The sequence below is a fragment of the Notolepis coatsorum genome (genome assembly GCF_963971535.1).
Source record: "Notolepis coatsorum genome assembly, chromosome: 4".
NCBI lineage: Eukaryota > Metazoa > Chordata > Actinopteri > Aulopiformes > Paralepididae > Notolepis > Notolepis coatsorum.
In genome coordinates, this window is record NC_140168.1 from 40,282,587 (window position 1) to 40,302,044 (window position 19,458).

At 48.9% G+C, this 19,458-nt stretch overlaps 1 protein-coding gene across 1 annotated transcript in view; it reads left to right on the forward strand.

Annotated features, from left to right (window-relative positions):
• Nucleotides 1-19,309, forward strand: part of nhsl3 (NHS like 3) — a 79,406-nt gene extending 60,097 nt beyond the window's left edge. The window contains 8 exon segments of the mRNA XM_084313580.1: nucleotides 10,256-10,414; nucleotides 11,211-11,254; nucleotides 11,356-11,503; nucleotides 11,924-12,031; nucleotides 12,376-12,527; nucleotides 13,057-13,239; nucleotides 13,426-17,221; nucleotides 17,827-19,309. Of these exon segments, the coding sequence (XP_084169706.1) occupies nucleotides 10,256-10,414; nucleotides 11,211-11,254; nucleotides 11,356-11,503; nucleotides 11,924-12,031; nucleotides 12,376-12,527; nucleotides 13,057-13,239; nucleotides 13,426-17,221; nucleotides 17,827-17,867 (4,631 nt within the window). The 3' untranslated portion in view covers nucleotides 17,868-19,309.
• The last annotated feature ends 149 nt before the right edge of the window (nucleotides 19,310-19,458 follow it).

Sequence of the window (19,458 nt, forward strand, 5' to 3'; positions counted from 1 at the left end):
GCTCAGCTGAATCGGCCACTCTCTGTAGTCTGCTGCGGTTTTCATAGTCTAGACGTCAGAATAAAAACATTCAGTTCAAAACCTGATATTTTCCTGATATTGAGTTGCATCATCTTTGTCTCACTTTGTCTTTAAAGGGGAATGGAATTGTATTTGCAAGTCAAATAATCATGTCACATTTGATGAAACTGTTTTACAAACGACAAAATGGATTCTGAAGTAGCTCATTTTAATATATCTGACTTAATATGTTACTCACTATGTTCTATGTTCATTACTATTGCTATTATTACCTCTTCTGCCTGTACCTCCCCTCCCCCATGCTGCTATGACACCTGCATTTCCCCCAAGGAGATTAATAATGGAACACTTGACTTGATTTGACTTGACGTATGGGGGGCCGTTATGTTTTTGCTGTCATGTGTCACTGGTTTGAACATCTGGCAGTTCACTACATGCTTAGTGAACTGCTTGACCTAAGCATACAGTGAACTGCCACAAGTTATAAAACCAGTGACACTGTGTATCCATGACAACAAAAACATGGCCGGCCCCCATAAGACTGATACAAAACAGATAGTTTGACTTGCAAATATAAATTCCTTTTGAATTATCCCTTTGATTTCAGGTGTATTAAATGTGTGAAATCAATAAGGAATCACACGTTAACTTTCACCTAGATTCACCTGCTCTATGTCATGAGGGGGTAAGGTCGGGGTTAATGGTGAGGGATCGGTTTATAAACAACTTAAGATGAGTTGCAGCTCTGCGGTTATAGGTCAAAAAGTGACGATTCCCAAGGAAACGTTCTTCTAGGCTATGGGATCTAGACACTACCTTCTAACAATTGAGGAGGAAGTTGTTTCGGACTTTGACATCTTAACGAGCATGATTTATTGGCTCCCTGAACTCTGATTGTCTTGCGCTTGGTGGTTTGACATCCTAACAAGCAACTGGTCATGACATTTTCTGGAGTCACTCATGAAGCAACTTCAAAGCAGCTATAAGGCGTTGTGCCACCACCCAGTGTTTGGATGTCTTGGAAGGGCGTTGGTGGATGGTACTACTGTGCACCCGTTGTTTTTACAGTTACAGTGGTTCAGTGCATCATCCTGATTAGGAATGTGATTGGATGAAATATTCATGGAATTTTATTTAGCGTAAAATTAACATATGCCACATTTCCCTTTGTTATCCGTTGTGTTCGTTTGCATAATGTGGAGGAATCGTTTCTGTGGTGTGTGTGGGTGCATGCGTGCGTGCATGTGTGTGTGTATGTGTGGGTGTGCGTGTGCGCGCGCGCGCATGTGTGTGTGTGTGTGTGTGCGTGTGTGTGTGTGTGTGTGTGTGTGTGTGTGTGTGTGTGTGTGTGTGTGTGTGTGTGTGTGTGTGTGTGTGTGCGTGCGCGCGTGCGTGCCTCTCTCCCTAGGCCAGATGGTGTCTCTATAGGTCTGCTGATGAATATTGATATGAGGGGTCATGACTAACAACAGGGGTCTTTAGACACCGGGCCAAGGACCCCCAAAACTGGCACTCCGTAAAGGTCTGTGTTGGAGGACATTCTATAGGCTTGGTGTGTATGTGTGTGTTGGAGAGGTTGGGGGAGGTGTGTTTCAGATATTGGCATTGAGGGACAGACCAGGGGAAACCAGAGGAGAGGTGTCCGTAGAGGACAACACAGGTCAGGAGTGGGGCCTCACAAGGAGGTGCAGAGATAGAGCCAGGTTAAGACAATAAGGACCTTAACCCTCTGGCACTGTCCCAGTGTCTAACGCTGCTGTCCTCAAAAGGTCCTCGATTACACTCACACACACGCACACACGCACGCACGCACGCACGCACGCACGCACGCACGCACGCACGCACGCACGCACGCACGCACGAACACACACAGACACACACACACACACACACACACACACACACACACACACACACACACACACACACACACACACACACACACACACACACACACACACACACACACACACACACACACACACACACACACACACACACACACACTCTTACCCAGAAGCTGTGCCCCGTTGCCCGCACCCCAGGCTGGATCGTCTGACCTTAGACAGTGTGTGTGGAGAGTGAAATCTTCCCTTCTCACTCTCTGTGAGTGTAAGTCTAAGCTTAGCCCCCCCCCCCCCACACACAGACACACTCGCCTGGTCTCTTTTCCCTATTGCCAGAGCCCTGGGCTGGGGACGGCGGGTGTATGGATGAAGATAATTGTATTAATACCGTGTCCTCCCAGATGGACGGGGTGCACGAGGCAGCTGTAGCCCCCCTGCTGTGCTGCTTTATTGGGAGTAAATACACCCGTTTAAGAGGGTGAAAGCATCCGAGGTCTGGCTCTAAGGGAAATAATCCTGGAGCAACGGCACTGGCCGCTTGGATGCCACAATATCAGCTGGTATTTCAATTGACCATTTTGGATTTCTTGCCTCCTACAGCTTATCAGGGAAACACAAGTAGGTATGTGTGTGCATACATACACACACATACACATACACACACACACACACACACACACACACACACACACACACACACACACACACACACACACACACACACACACACACACACACACACACACACACACACACACACACACACACACACACACACACACACAAATACATACACATACACACATACACACACAAATACATACAAATACATACACACACACACACACACACACACACACACACACACACACACACACACACAAATACATACACACACGATGAGGTGCAATAATGAGCTGTAAGCTGAACACAGGCTATTTTAGCTATTTATAACTCCTAACTAGACCTCTGTGTCTATACGCCCAAGGATCAGAGAGAGAGAGAGAGAGAGAGAGAGAGAGAGAGAGAGAGAGACGACTGCCTATTACGGAGCGTGCACTGCGTTCTGAGAGTGAGAACGAGAACAAGAGATATGGGACTAGAAAGATGGAGAGAAAGTCAGAGGGGGAGGAAACAGAGGAAGTGATACAGAGGATATATATATATATATAACAGGATAAATAAAGGCTGATATCCAGGGTTCTCAAAGTTTTCATGACCGAGGGCCATTCTAGAGAACCAACCAATTGAAACGAGGGCCGCCCACGATAAAACAGAACGCATAAATGATTAGTGTCCCATGAGTAGGCACCTCACCATGCAACCAGTAGCCTATCAAGCTTTCAACAAGCTGTCACTCCTACCTTTACAGCTTAGCCCGGGGGGCACAGTTTTACCTTCTTAACAGCAAAGCACTGTGTGAAGTAGGTTGGTTTAAAACCGCATTGGATCCCAACCAAATACAACACATTTAACAACTGAACTCGTCGCGGGCTGCCAGGAACATTTCCAAGGGCCACCATTTGGCCCGCGGGCCAATTCTATTTTTATTTTTTACTTCTCCACTGTACTATAATTCTATGACCTGTATCATACCTGTACCTCCCCCTCCCCCTCCCCCATGCTGCTATGATGCCTGAATTTCCCCCAAGGGGATCAATAAAGGAATATCTTATCTTATCTTATCTTGGGAAATGCGCTTACCGTCTTCTCCAGAGTCAGACAAGAAGACAGATGGAGCTCGAGGCTCAAGTGATCACATTCCTGCTGCTGGTAACGTGGGGCAGCCTCCCCTGGCTGTCACACAGTAAAACAGAGAGGCAGAACACAGAGAAACAGGCAGCTAAATCGAGAGGAGCCCTGGGTTCAGAATGATGTAAATGCGAGTTGATGAGTGAAAGGAACAGAGGGAAGAGAAGGGGAGGTAAAGAGGAGAGGGAGCGAAGGAGGAGAGGAGGTGCTGTGTTCTCTCTCTGTGTCTATGGCATGTTTCCATTCACTCCTTTTCTGGCATTTAGGGTTTTTAAGTTTTTACACTTTTAAGTGTGTGTGTGTGTGTGTGTGTGTGTGTGTGTGTGTGTGTGTGTGTGTGTGTGTGTGTGTGTGTGTGTGTGTGTGTGTGTGTGTGTGTGTGTGTGTGTGTGTGTGTGTGTGTGTGTGTGTGTGTGTGTGTGTGTGTGTGTGTGTGTAGGTGTGTAGGTGTGTGTGTGTGTGTGTGTGTGTGTAGGTGTGTGTGTGTGTGTGTGTGTAGGTGTGTGTGTGTGTGTGTGTGTGTGTGTGTGTGTGTGTGTGTGTGTGTGTGTGTGTGTGTAGGTGTGTAGGTGTGTGTGTGTGTGTGTGTGTGTGTGTAGGTGTGTGTGTGTGTGTGTGTGTGTGTGTGTGTGTGTGTGTGTGTGTGTGTGTGTGTGTGTGTGCTTGTATATGCCTCAGACAGGGGGCTCGCGGCTCTAAAAGACAAGCTGAACTTGGACAGCCGCTCTGCTCAGAGGAGGACTTGTCCTTTACGTTTGACAATAGAGGGGGAGTTCCAATGGAGGCAAAAGAGAAGGACAGAGCCGGAGAGGGAAGAAGGGAGGGAGGAGGGAGGGAGAGAGCAGACAGTGGGATAAGGCAGCTGGGCTGCTTGGCTGAACGCAGGTCTTATTGTACACGCTACTTATCCTGCCCGAGTCGCTCAGACACACAGTTTGCAAGGAGGGAACGAGCCTTTTGACTTTCTGACTCTTCAAACTGACGACAACACGACACCAGAGCAGCTGCTCCTCTCTACTCGGTGCTTTTGAGAGTGTTTTTTTCTTCTTTTCAGTCATGGAAGATCATTTTTAAGTGACAGAAGGGATCAGTTGAGTCCTTTTTGACAGCGTTCAAAGCCCTCGTGTCTCCTGAGTTGATTTGCCTTCAGCCATGGTGCAGCAGCAGGCGTAGGCATGGTGGTGTACCTCAGGAAGAGCCTCCGCTCTCTGCTCTCCATCTTCAAGAAGAAGGGTGAGTGGGGGAGACTCACCTGGGCTGGGGGTGGAGGGGCTCGCTGGTGGAGGGGCTCCCTGGTGGAGGGGCTCGCTGGTGGAGGAGGGGCTCACTGGTGGAGGGGCTCGCTGGTGGAGGGGCTCCCTGGTGGAGGAGGGGCTCACTGGTGGAGGAGGGGCTCACTGGTGGAGGGGCTCGCTGGTGGAGGGGCTCACTGGTGGAGGAGGGGCTCACTGGTGGAGGGGCTCGATGGTGGAGGGGCTCACTGGTGGAGGGGCTCACTGGTGGAGGGGCTCACTGGTGGAGGGGCTCGCTGGTGGAGGGGCTCGCTGGTGGAGGGGCTCACTGGTGGAGGGGCTCGCTGGTGGAGGGGCTCGCTGGTGGAGGGGCTCACTGGTGGAGGGGCTCACTGGTGGTGGGGCTCACTGGTGGAGGGGCTCACTGGTGGAGGGGCTCACTGGTGGTGGGGCTCACTGGTGGTGGGGCTCACTGGTGGAGGGGCTCCCTGGTGGAGGGGCTCACTGGTGGAGGGGCTCACTGGTGGAGGGGCTCGCTGGTGGAGGGGCTCACTGGTGGAGGGGCTCACTGGTGGTGGAGGGGCTCACTGGGGGTGGAGGGGCTCACTGGTGGAGGGGCTCACTGGTGGAGGGGCTCACTGGGGGTGGAGGGGCTCACTGGTGGAGGGGCTCACTGGTGGAGGGGCTCACTGGTGGTGGGGCTCACTGGTGGAGGGGCTCACTGGTGGAGGGGCTCACTGGTGGAGGGGCTCACTGGTGGAGGGGCTCACTGGTGGTGGGGCTCGCTGGTGGAGGGGCTCACTGGTGGAGGGGCTCACTGGTGGAGGGGCTCACTGGTGGTGGGGCTCACTGGTGGAGGGGCTCACTGGTGGAGGGGCTCACTGGTGGAGGGGCTCACTGGTGGAGGGGCTCACTGGTGGTGGGGCTCACTGGTGGAGGGGCTCGCTGGTGGAGGGGCTCACTGGTGGAGGGGCTCGCTGGTGGTGCAGCTTCGCCTTTAGACTGTATGAGCGCTGACCGACCGACACTGGTTCTATGTGTGTGTTCATGGTTTCAGCATGTGAGAGTTGAGTTTCTGTTGCGTTAGTTGTTTGATTAATGCATTGTGAAGCTTGTGTGCGTTGCAGAATACCGCCTAGGTTGCGGGGAGATGGATAGGTAATATGCATTTGCGTATTTATTGGTCTCCCTCTTCCAAAAATACATGTCCAAAGGTAGTATACGCACATACACACATTTGAATACTTTATTTGGTTCCACAAATTATATTACATAAACAGGGAATCAAATAGATTTGGGCCAAGCAGCACTGAACACTTAAGGGTACACATAGCACCTCCTTCTCCACGCGGCTAAGCTGCCAATAATAGCTGAGACAGAGCAATATTTGTTTGGCTTTTCTTTTAGACATTGCAGCAATTCTCAGACCGGTCATGGTGCATTTATATACATGGCCAAGACTTCCGAATACAAGTACACTATATCTACACCTGTACCGGCCGCGTCTAGTTTTTTACCAACCGGTTTCCAGTTCCACGTTCGCGTTCTGCGATCTGATTGGCCACTGACGTTTCTGGTCATGTGACATCTGCGCCAATCGTGTGACGCCTGTTTCTATCACCGGTTAAGCTTAGGCACTCTTTCGAAGTTGGTTAAGGTTAGAGTTTGTCTTAGAGCAGGGCGATAGAACACCAGCCCTGATTCCAAACTCTAACCTTAACCAACTTCGAAAGAGTCGCCTAAGCTTAACCAGTGATAAACTAGGCGTTAGGTAGTTTGCAGGCTGTTCAAGGCGGAAATAGGCACACAAACAGGCATCACGCGATTGGCGCACATGTCACATGACCAGAAACGTCAGTGGCCAATCAGATCGCAGAACGCGAACGCGGAACTGGAAACCGGTTGGTAAAAAACTAGACGCGTACCGGCCGCCTGTAACTGTTCCGCAACAGTAAGTGACTTCCGGGGTAGGCCTGATTGGCCCCGACAGGCACGTGACGCGGCAAACTCAGGACGCGCAACGAGGCTGCTGAGAGCTGTCGCGCGGAAATAGGCTGTCTATTGCCATTCTCTAACACAAACTCTAACCTTAACCAGCTCCTTAACAGCGCCTAAACTTAACCGTTCTAACCTTAACCAACTCCGAAACAATGCCTAACCTTAACCTTAACCTTAACCATGCCTAACCTTAACCATAGAAAGAATATTGCCATTCTCTAAGACAAACTCTAACCTCAACCAGCTCCTTAACAGCGCCTAAACTTAACCGTTCTAACCTTAACCAACTCCGAAACAATGCCTAACCTTAACCTTAACCATAACCATGCCTAACCTTAACCGGCGAAAGAATACACGTTAAAAAAAAAATCACGTTAAAAGAAAAAGATTTGATGGGACCGCAGGATCGCAGGACCGCTGCTCTGCCAGGTGAGCTGAAGCGCCGAATGAAAGTCATGGCGTATTTGGACGGTTACGTAATTCCGCAAGCTCTGCCGCTCGGCTCCGCGGAGCGTGCCGCGCGGCAGAGAAAGTTGCGCGTCACGTGCCTGTCGGGGCCAATCAGGCCTACCCCGGAAGTCACTTACGGATAAGCTATAAGCAGCCAGCCTGGACGCTTATAGCTTGCGGAAGCAGAGCTTGCGGAATGATGTAACCGTCCAAATCCGCTATGACTTTCATTTGGCGCTTCAGCTCACCTCGCAGAGCAGCGGTCCTGCGATCCTGCGGTCGGTTGTTGACGAGTTCGAATCCCATCGAATTTATTTTTTTTAACGTGATTTTTTTTTTAACGTGTATTCTTTCGCCGGTTAAGGTTAGGCATGGTTAAGGTTAAGGTTAAGGTTAGGCATTGTTTCGGAGTTGGTTAAGGTTAGAACGGTTAAGTTTAGGCGCTGTTAAGGAGCTGGTTAAGGTTAGAGTTTGTGTTAGAGAATGGCAATATTCTTTCTATGGTTAAGGTTAGGCATAGTTAAGGTTAAGGTTAAGGTTAGGCATTGTTTCGGAGTTGGTTAAGGTTAGAACGGTTAAGTTTAGGCGCTGTTAAGGAGCTGGTTAAGGTTAGAGTTTGTGTTAGAGAATGGCAATAGACAGCCTATTTCCGCGCGACAGCTCTCAGCAGCCTCGTTGCGCGTCCTGAGTTTGCCGCGTCACGTGCCTGTCGGGGCCAATCAGGCCTACCCCGGAAGTCACTTACTGTTGCGGAACAGTTACACGCGTACCGGCCATCACATTGAGCAGTGGTTGATATTTTATATACTTGTCGCAGAAGGCCTGGTCCATGTACAGGTCAAAGGCACAGCCTACTTCTATGATTAGCACCTCCTTGTGGCTGGTATCAACAAAACACACACACACACACACAGATCTTCAGGACAGAGTTAAATGTTAAACATGCTAACATTTCAGCCTAGTGGTCTTCATAGGGGCATGGAGAAAAATGGGGGTCATGTCATAGTCTCTCTCTCTCTCTCTCTCTCTCTCTCTCTCTCTGACACACACACTCATGGTAGGGAAGCAGCTCATAGTAGTGTGTGTGATGGTTGTAGTTAGGAGGAGTGGAATTCGGGGTCATCCCTCTCTTAATGAGATGAAGAGCTTTATTTATGCTCCAGTGAGGATTCCAACCCGTTCCCCCCTAACGACTAACACTAATCAACCCAAGACCCCTAAACCTATTACAGGGGGGTCTGTGGGGGCTTGAGTGTTACTTGTATAATTATGTCAAGGGTTACAGCAAGAGTCCAAGAGTAGTTACTAAATAAACGTGTCGAACTAACAAGACAAAAAAGACGTGCACTTCCTAACTAAACACGCAGGCGACCTCTTGACCCTATCTCGAACCCTGCCCTCTTTTCTCGATTCTCCAATCGCAAAAAAAGTTTGTCCGAGGGAAGCAACGATTGCGATTGGAGGATCAAGAAAAGGGGGGCGGGGTTTGGAGACACAAAGCCAGGTCATTTTCGACACATCTCTTTTTTGGGTGCGGTAACGCGAGCCGTGAGTTCCCATGTTGTGACAAACAGAACTCTCCTGGGGAGCGGCTCGTCAGTTTCACAGCGGTCCCTGGGTTTCCCACAGACACACACACAGACACACACACACAGACACACACACAGACACAGACAGACGGACGGTATTACCTAACCACCTGTTGAGACTGAGAGCCACAGTGTTGCAGGGTGACAAAGGCAGGGAAAGAGGACACCCCTCATTGACCTTCAGTTAGCCAGAGGAGCCGGGGTTTACCAGCCCGTCTGTTTTACCCTCTGATGGAGCCTCTCTACACCACATGGTGTGTGTGGGGATTGGTACTCTACACCGTGGTTCTGCGTACAGGCATGTTGTGTGGAGATTTCAGGTCAAACGCTTGACCTGTGTTCATTTTTCAGTCACCACGCAACTGTTTTCACCCTCACGGTCCTATAATCGGGTGTCTTCGCTTTCTGTATTCAGGTCAGTGTTATTTAAAGTGAGAATTTATACGGAAGTTGGCCCATATAGTCAGAATTACCTTCTTACCTCCTTTACCTTCTCAGTGACCTACAACGTTTTAGTTTTCTTTTATTCTCGACTTTATTCTCTACTGAATACAAATATCTGATCTTTGGTGCGGTTTAGTATCCAGTGTCTCTTCGGCTGAGGTCGTCCCAAAGGGAGAGCCGGGTTACGGTTCCCATATAGCAGCCCCCACCTCGTTTTATATCTACGGGCCAATCCAGATTATCTAATCCCCTAGGGGGGACTATCTAGGGTGAGGGATGCTGCTGGAGATTAGTCTAGTCTGCTTTAACTCTCTGGCCCGGGACGTCTGCCCACCAGTCTGCCTGCCTGCTCCACAGGATACACATACACACACATGCCAGGTGGAGCCACATAGGGGTGACCGTAAAGCTGATGAAGGAGGACAAGTCGGGGGCAAAGGGAGATTTGTCTCAGAGGAAATACTGCGTATCCACCTCCCTTAGACTGACCCTGGGCAAAGCCAACGCCAAGATAAAGTCCTGTATGTGTGGTGAGAAAGAAAGGATACATGGGTAGAGACATGGGTTGAAATAGATTGAGGATATTGAGGAAAAAGAGAAGGTGGGCCTCCCGAAAAAGGACAGAGAGAAAGCGAAAGGATGAGGTGATGAGGATGTGTCTGGTTCCGTACTGCTGTGACGCCTCTGGGCCCGGACCACTGTTAACGTTGCACCAGCACCAGCTTCCTATCGTTAAACAAAATGTGACTTCAGTCGTCCTCGAAGCTCAATATGTGCCGAGACACCGCGGCGAGAGCGGTTGATTCGGCGTGCATTCCGTTTCAGCTCTGTAACCCTGAATCTTTCTTTTTCTCTCTCTCTCTCTCTTTCACCCGCCCCTCTCCTCCTCCCTCTACCCCCTCCCTGCTCTCCCTCCCTGCAGCTGGTCCCAAGGGGAATGAGGACCAGAAGAGGTTGACGGTCCACTACACGGCCTCACAGCACTACCAGGAGAATGTGTTCATGGAGGGCAGCAGGCCGCAGTACCTGGAGGAGCTGCATAGCGAGGCCCAGGAGGGGCTGAAGATACAGCAGCAGGAAGGTCAGACACACAGACCGTGCAGTAGGGCCGCTGTATCAGGGTGACTTTGTTTATGAAGCGTAGAAAGTTTCCGTGTTGGGGAGCAGTGAAACGCATGTAGTTTAAACGACTAGTTTAACTTCATTTAGCTGTAGTCGGATGGTAGCAGTGTTGTAGTCGAGTCCAAGTCGAGTCTCGAGTCCCCAGTGTCCGAGTCCGAGTCACCAAAGAAGAGCCCGAGTCCGAGTCCAAGTCATCAAGGTTGAGTCCACTCCACTCTGGCAGTCAAATAAAAAAGGTCTACATTAAACATAAATGACACGGCGGTCACCATTTCAATGGGAGTGTATTTACTTTGTGACACAATAGCCAAACAAAGGCACTAGCCATCAACATCTTATGCCAAATGATTAGGGCCTATTACCAAAAAAAAGTACTGTATTTATCAATTAACAAGTCCGAGTCCGAATGCAGTCAATGCTTGAGTCCAAGTCTGAGTCATCAGTGCTCAAGTCCAAGTCCTGGACTCGAGTACGGGGTGGTAGTTTAACTACAATCAAATCTTAGTCGCTTTTTCAGTAGTGAATATATTGTATTGAACCTGGAACCATGGGATCCACTAACCAGCTGAGCTGAAGGGTCTGACCCGTTAGCAAGGGCTGGTTGACTGCGACTCGTTAGCAGTTTACAGTATCAATGCATTCCTAAAAAAACTAAATATATTCATACAACATGAACTGCGGAGGAAGAGGGAAGCAAAGTGAGAGATCATTAAGTTCATTCCTTGTCTGAATCTTCCCAATTTCTGTTCAAACAGACCACAACAACGGGGTGGCCTTTCCGGATGATGAAAGCATCGCTGTAAGTATACATGGAGGCACTGTGACCGACCTACAGCGTGGTTCTTACTCCTCTCCACGGCACAGCTTAATGCTCACTGAACCTGACCTTCTTCCCAACAGTCCGCAGACACTGTCCGACCGGAGCAGGATGTCGACTCCAAGGACAGGAGTGGCTCCCCAGAGTCTGGAGTCACCGCCAGGGATTCTGTTACCACGGCAAACTCTGCTGCGTCAGCTGCGTCTACGAGGCCTGTGCTCACCCGCCAAGGTAGGGTGTAGCTCTCTCTGTGTGTGTGTGTGTGTGTGTGCGTGCATGTGTGTGTGGACGCCGAAGAGAGTTGGAAAGGAAGTAATCACTCCTATTCACACACACACACACACACACACAATGGTACTGCATATATTGGAATACTTTTAAGCATCCAAAAACCGCAGTGTCTCTGCCTGGCAGAGCACAGCTGGAGGGCATGCATGTGTGTGTGTGTGTGTGTGTGTGAATCTGGTTTGTATTCGTATCTATATTTCCAACATCCCCTTTGAAATCCCAAGGACATTCCTGTGGCCCGTTATACTGCAGCACTGAGACGTGACTATTACTACACATTAACTCATCCCTCCAGCCCATTCTCACCTCTCCATACCTTTACATTCTCACACCCTCCTCTACTATTATTCCCTTCTCATCCAGGCTCCACATTCAAGCCTCTGAACCCAGTGAAGAGTAATAATAAGAACAAGAAGAGAACCAGAAGAACCACTATCATGGGTATTCCCCAGCAGGTCCAGAGAGAGCTCGGTATGACAACCACAATGACAACAACAATGACAACAACAATAACAACAACATTACATGACTGAAAATAAACCACATCAATATTACAAGTCTGAAAATAAACCACATCAACATTGCATGTCTGAAAACAAACCACAACACCAACATTGCAAGTCTGAAAATAAACCACAACAGCAACATTACAAGTCTGAAAACAAACCACAACATCAATGTCACAATATTGAAAGTAAATTACAACAACACCAACAAGCCTGAAAACAAAACAAAAAAACACCAACTTTGCAGAATTGAACAGCCTTACAAAGACATGTTTGGTTGTATTGACGTTGAATTCATTCTCCTTCCAGCTCTGCATAGAACCTCTACATTCCAGCCGATTTCTTCTACTCAACTTCCTAACGGTGATGACCAATCGGGTGTTATCATCATCCCTACCATTGATGGAGACATTCCAGTAGCCAATCAGGAGGGAGCAAGAGTGCACCTCTCAGACCTGGAGGTGAGGTTTTCACAAATAACATTTCATTTTATAACACAACACAAGTTTAATCTTGTGTGGCATGCAAACCTGCATACGCAACAACATATCTGCACCTGTATATACTGTATACTTTACTTACAAATAGTATATATTCAGATTCTAAGTGTTATTGACCATATTTATTGTAACATATAATATAACTGATAGACCCTCATCTGCACCATTGATTTCACTGTTTACTTGCTCATATTCTTATATTCAGAGTTAATTATATTGTTTACACTGCTTATTTTTATCTTTACTATAATTGTATTGCCTATATTTATGTCTTTCTACTATTACCCTGCCTGTACCTCCCCTCCCCCGACTGAATTTCCCCAAGGGGATCAATATCTTATCTTCCTATATCTACAGTACATGTCGATTATTAACACGGAAGACATACTTTACATCACGTTTTTTCCCTCCATCTACATACGGTGAGTGACTTTGCTCAGATTGTGCTCCCTCTCATTCCCATGTGTTCCCCCTCTCTCCTGTTGAGCAGGCGTCCAGAGAGGAGCAGCTGCTGAGGCAGCATCTCCAGGCTGTGTACCAAGAGGAGCACGCCTTCAGCCACCTGGGCTCCCGGCTCTACCCCGCCTCCGGCCAGAGGCCGAAGTCTCTCGCTGTGCCCGGCATGACCACCTGCTCCTCCTCCTCAGTGTTCTCCTTCCTGCTGGAGCAACAGGTCAGGATTACAGAGCTTTGATTAGGATGTGAATTCAAACTGAATTGCTCTTGTGCAAATTCAAACTGCAGACATCCTTAGTTCCTTTCACCTGTGTTTCTATTTAGTTTTTTTATTTGCCCGTATGAACTTGGTCATTATGGCTTTTGAGCTCGCCTGACTGTTCTAATTCTCTTGGTATTCCAGGGTCCAGTGATGTCCATCTCCCCTCAGGCCACCTATTTGTCAAAGATCATCCCCAACGCTGTCCTGCCCGCCTCTGTTGACGTCATTCAGATCGACCGCAGCAGCGCTCGGACCCGCGCGGGCAACGGCAGCCACGGCGGAAGTGTTCGCGCCGTCAGCAAGAGCAGCTTGGCATCTGGGGACTCGTCGGCCAGTCCTGCGTCGTCAAGGAGATCGGACGGAGACGGTTCCCACGCTGACAGCTATGACAACAGCTCCGTGGCAATGCCCACAACAGCTTCAGGCTCCAACTGGAGCCAATCATCTGAGACCATTATTTCAAGCGCCTCTGCCATCTCCTCTAAGGGGAGCAAAAACGTCAGCAACCCACAGACAACGAGTCTTGCTGGGCATGAAAGTCAACCAAAGCAGTCTGTTGAGGACCAGGACCATGTGAGCCTCCAGAGCTCAGTAAGCTGGGCTAGTGGCCCCAGTTCTAAGGGTGGAGGTCATGGTAATGGCCAGAGGCCTGGATCGGGTATATCTGGGTCAGTCAGTGCTGGGGAGATGAACAGTTTTGGACAGGAGAGTAAAAGGAATAGCCAGTGTTTTACTCGCAGCATGTCCATTGTGAAAACTAAGCAACCCCCGGCACCTCCACGGAGAACCAATTCTTTACATAGTAATAAGGTGATAAGGGGGCACGCCAAAGAACTGGTGGATATCAAAGACTCTGTGTTTGGAGAGGAATCATCAACAGATAATAGTTCATTGAAGGAGGAGACGAGCCTGGTGGCTACAGATGTCACCAAGCCTCCAGCACCTGTATCTAACTCCACTGAGTCCACCATACTGGATGATTCCAGATGTTCGGCCTCCTCTGGTCCTCTCAGCCCCATGCAGGCCTCCTCTGGCGGGGTCGGAGGATCACAAGAGCCCCAATCAGAATCCAGCAGCTCTTCCCCACAGAAAACTCCCACAGAGGCGGGTCAATTTGAAAGAACCATGTCCCCTTCCAGCGGCTACTCCAGCCAGAGTGGTACCCCGACCCTGTCCCCCAAAGGGATCCCCCCCGCCTCTCCGATCAAGCAGAAGAAGAAACCGGTCAAACCGGAGAGATCTGGTTCTCGGGCCTCCTCCTCGGCAGCCTCCGCCTCCTCCTCTCTTACCTCTCTGTCATCTTCCACTTCTGAAACTGTCAATCAAGAGACCCCCGCCGATTGCACTACTCCACCTCAACAGGAATCTCCACCGGTGAACTATTGTCCATCGCCTTCGACGGCGACCAGAGAGCTGTTCAACATCCCACCCCCTCCCAAGGTCAAAGCGCCCTGTCCACCTCCTCCTGAAACATGGGCTCACAACAGGCGCACTGTGGAGCTCCTCTGTGGGCCGTGTCCTAATGTCGACAGACCCAACCAACTGCAAAATGTGGAGCAGTTAAAGGACGACGCAGGAGAAAAGATAGGAGCACAGACTGTAACGAGTGACGAGTCTCAGAGATTGGTTGAGGAAGAGACAACGGTAGAAAAGGTTGTCTTACCGCTGTTAGAGAGCAAAGAGAGAGCCTTGCAAGACAAGCCGGAGACATTGTCAGAGATGGTTCCCGAGTGTGTCGTCGGTCAAGAGATTGAAAACGTGGAAAGTCGGAGTACAGAACAAGAAAGTATGGCAGTTCCGGAGCAGGACGAAGTAAGTGTGGAGGTTCAGAGAGAAGAGGTGGTCAAAGACAAAGAGACCCAAGGGACAATGCCAAAGAAAGAACCCCCGCCGGTGATGAGGAAACCCACGCTGACATCACACAGAGAAGACTCTGCATCGGCAGAGAAGTCAGCGGAGGCACAACACCAACAGGCACAGCTTGGCAGCGTCACAACAGAAGTCCATTCTCTCGTGGAGTCTTCGTCGCAGACTGAGGTTAAGGTCTTCGTGGATAAGTGTGAGGTGGAGACAGACGGGTGCGAGGATACCGCTGAAAACGCCCCAGACGGGGAACCGACCACAACCGAACCACAGCCACCCGTGCAGACACTCCCTGTAGACCTCCCAAGAGTCAATAAGATCTCACCACCCCCTTCCCCTCCCCCCGCCTACCACCCTACACCTCCTCCCTCCAGAAAGACGCCCCCCTCGTCTGTGTCTACCCCTCCATCTGAGGATATCCTCTGGGTTGAGGAGGAGATTCCCGCCGTGGAGTCCTGCTGGCCACCTCCCCCGCCCCCTTTAGAGGGGGACTCGGTCTTCGATGGAGCGGATGAAATGGACTTCCCTCCTCCGCCTCCTCCCTTCACGCCCGACAGCCTGCCAGATGTGGTAGACAGTTGTGTCACAGAGCTGGATGTTACAGACAGGCCCGCTGTAGCTCCAGAGGAGGTCCATGTGACAGTGGGGGAGGCGACCGGCGCTGCAGATTTGTCCTCCACTGTGGCTCAAACCGTGGCGGAAGAGTCTAGAGCGGATGATGTTATTCTGAGTACGGAGTCTAGCGCCGCTGATCCAGACATGTCTGACGTGGCATTACAGGAGGTTTCACCCTCACCAGAGGGTGTTCCACCTCCACCAGAGGGTGTTCCACCTCAACCAGAGGGGGCTCCACCTCCACCAGAGGGTGTTCCACCTCAACCAGAGGGTGTTCCACCTTCACCAGAGGGTGTTCCACCTCAAGCAGAGGGTGTTCCACCTCAACCAGAGGGTGCTCCACCTTCACCAGAGGGTGTTCCACCTCAAGCAGAGGGTGTTCCACCTCAACCAGAGGGTGTTCCACCTCAAACAGAGGGTGTTCCACCTCCACCATTCGAGGCCCCTCCTCCACTGTCCGTGACATCAGCAGATACGCCACTGACAAACTCTGCCCTCCTGCCCCCCAGCAGTGTTCCCCCGCCTCCCCCTCTGGAGAGTGAAGCTCCTACTCTCCCTGAGCCCCCCCTAAGTGGCCCACTTTCACCTCCCATTCCCGCTCCAGTAGCACCTGTTCTACCCGCCGAGAATCAGTCTCCTGGTGTGCATTTCAGAAGGCAGCCCTGTCTGGCGAATCGAGACACCAGGAGCAAGGAGCTCCTGTCCCGACACAAAAGTGCATCCATTCCCAAAGAGGACGCTAATATACCCCTCGTCACCCCCTCCCTGCTCCAGATGGTTCGTCTGAGATCAGTCAATGTGGGTGAAGATCAGATAAAAGACCCTTCAGAGGACGACATCCAGTCATCTAGTGGCAGCTCTCCAGCTCAGGAGAACTGCCCAATCTCAACCGCAGGATCTCAGCACGTCCCACAAAAGCCCATCCGCAAGTCCCTGTCATTAAAGTCCCCACCTCCAACTCTGAAAACGTCTTCTGTGACAATGAACGCCCCTTCCATGCGCTTACAGGAGGCCATTCGTATGAAAACTGCGGCCATGGCTTCAAAAGACAGCCTCCCAGCTCGCCTGGGCATGAGATCATCCTTCTCATCCAGCAACAACAGCATCAGTGAACCGGGAGTTCTACCCCCTAAGTCACCCGAGGGGGGTGACGTGCACAGGACCCCGGCCTCTACCGCCAGCTTTATCTTCTCAAGGAGCACAAAAAAGGTTGTCATAGAAACGCCTGCGACTTCCTCCCCCGAAGCTCAGGCAAGTCTTAAGCAAAGTTTGGCAGCCGAGCTCATGCAGATTTCTGACCCGTCGAAGGCCACTGCTTTCTCCAACGGTGGGGTGAAGCCTGATAAGGTTCCACCACCTGTTGCCAAGAAACCAGCCCAGGGAAGTAGCAACGCTTCACAGAAGCTTCCCGCTTGTTCTGCGAAGGCCGAGGCGGGAAAAGAAGCTAATACAGTAACAAGTAAGAGCATCAATGCTATCTGTAACCTAGTCGATCTATCCTTTGAGATAGGTTAATTGCTTTTGTTGTGATTGCGTCAACTAGTCACATAGTTGTTTAAATTCATTGACCTGCAATGGCCTTGATTCAGAAAGTGACATGAGATGGATGTTGTACTTCATCAGACGCTTTCAGCTCTTTAATGTATTGCTGAATGTGTGTAAACCCACAAACACCAGAGGCTGATTCAGTGCTACAGTAGATCAATAGCAATAAAGCCTTAATCTTGACATGGAAAGGCAGAATGCAAATACCAGCATTACCATGATTTTGACTGGCTAAGCAATTTAGCGTTGCTTAGAAGTGGCTTGTCTTGTTCTCCATACTAACATCACACATACTGTATCTATCCTCCCCCAAACACACACAAACACAAACCCTACATATTCACTTGCCTTTCTGTAGTAAAATCCGCTACCATGTGCTTCTTTAGGGTGCCTTAACTTAAAGCTCATGTCTCACCAAGTGAATTCAGGCTGAAGGACTGAACGCTCCTATGTCTTCAGGGTGACTGTATTCTTGTTCACACCATCACCTCTAACCTCTTCTGGTCTTTTGCCTTCTAGGTACAACAGTGACACCGGATACAATTGAAACGCTATTTTGAAAAAGACATTTACACGGACTGAGTATGGACTGGCTTCATGCCAGAGGGACAAAGCAAGGACTACAAGCAAGTAATAAAGAACTAACAGGAGACGAGGAGTAAAAACAACATTGAAAGACATTTAACTCTTCTATCTTTGAGTGTTTTGCGTGCAAAGTCTTCTCTACAAGCCTTAGCCTATAATGGCCTTCCTTCATATTTTATGCAAAGAAAATGTGTTGGTCCCAATTTCTTATGAAAGCTTTATCCTGGAGTATTTTTCTAAACTAGTTTCTTCCTGCTATTACTAAGGCCCCTCAGGATGAAATGGTGTATTGCAGCTGGATATTGTAAATATTTTTTTGCTTGAGAGAGAGCGCCTCCTAGAGGTTGAGTTAAGTAGTGGTCACTGCAGCTCAGAGAGGAAAGCAATTTAGCAAAGTCTATCTTCTGTTAACATTTTCATCAAAAAAAAAAAGCCTTTTTTTTCTTTTGTAATGTAATATATTATTCTCAAGATCATTTGGATTCATGCAGTTTAAGTCAAAAAGGACAGTGGTGTATAAACACCACAAGCATCATCTTCAAATGAGAAACCCAGCTGATTATCATGCCGTTATTTGCTTATTGGCTAAATTAATCTTTGCATCTGTTAAAATGCAGCTTTTTGTTTTTATAGACGGGTCTAGGATAGCGTTTTGAGAAAAAGGGATGGTGCACGATCACAACAAGAGAGAATTTCAGTCCATTGTAAAGGAAAAAAAAGCACTTTGTAAAGCTACAATAGATAAGCTGTTCAGTTTTAGACCCGAGTGTCAAGTGAAAACAACTGTAGAAACTTAGGTTAGCCGCTTCTCCACACACTCCGTTTCATACGGCGTCGCGGAGGTCAGTCAAATGACGTTTTCAGCAAGACCTTTATACTACCGGCATCCAGATTTATTTATGTTTGGTTTTCACTGTGAGCATTGTCTTGTCACTTTTCCTTACCAAATATAGAATATTTGTGAAAGGTTTCCAATGATTGAGTATTTTCTTTTTGATAACCACTTTTGGGGCTGAGGATATTAAGATCAGCCCTGGATGATTGATACACTGGAGTACACTTAGTCTGAGGTCAAGTTTCCTTTCAATACATGTAATTGTAATCTTCCTCCCTCGGTGATCTTCCTCTTCATACATTCAACTTTCCCCCCTGAAGCCTTTTTGGTAAAAAGTCTAGCTTGTCACTCTTTGCACAAAATGCCCTAAAACCCACCAAGTTATTGGGTCTATGAATTATTTTGACTCTCCATGGCAAGTCATGAAAAAGTTAACATTTTGATGATTTAAAAGAAGAAAAAAAAGAATTATGTACAGTTATTACTTCTATAAATAAAAGTATTAAAATTAAGTTTCCTTGCATCCATTCTTCACTGGTGTGACGAAAATAAGATGCCTGTTTTCATCGTTTCACATGCCTCTGCACAACTCATGTCCAACAGTTGCTATGGTGACTGGTCATCATCTTTGGTGGGTCACTTATATCGCTTAAAATGCAAAATGTACAAAAACATTTATAAACATTTAATTTATAAAATAAGGTTTCTCCCATGATGGTTGTGAGATTTCA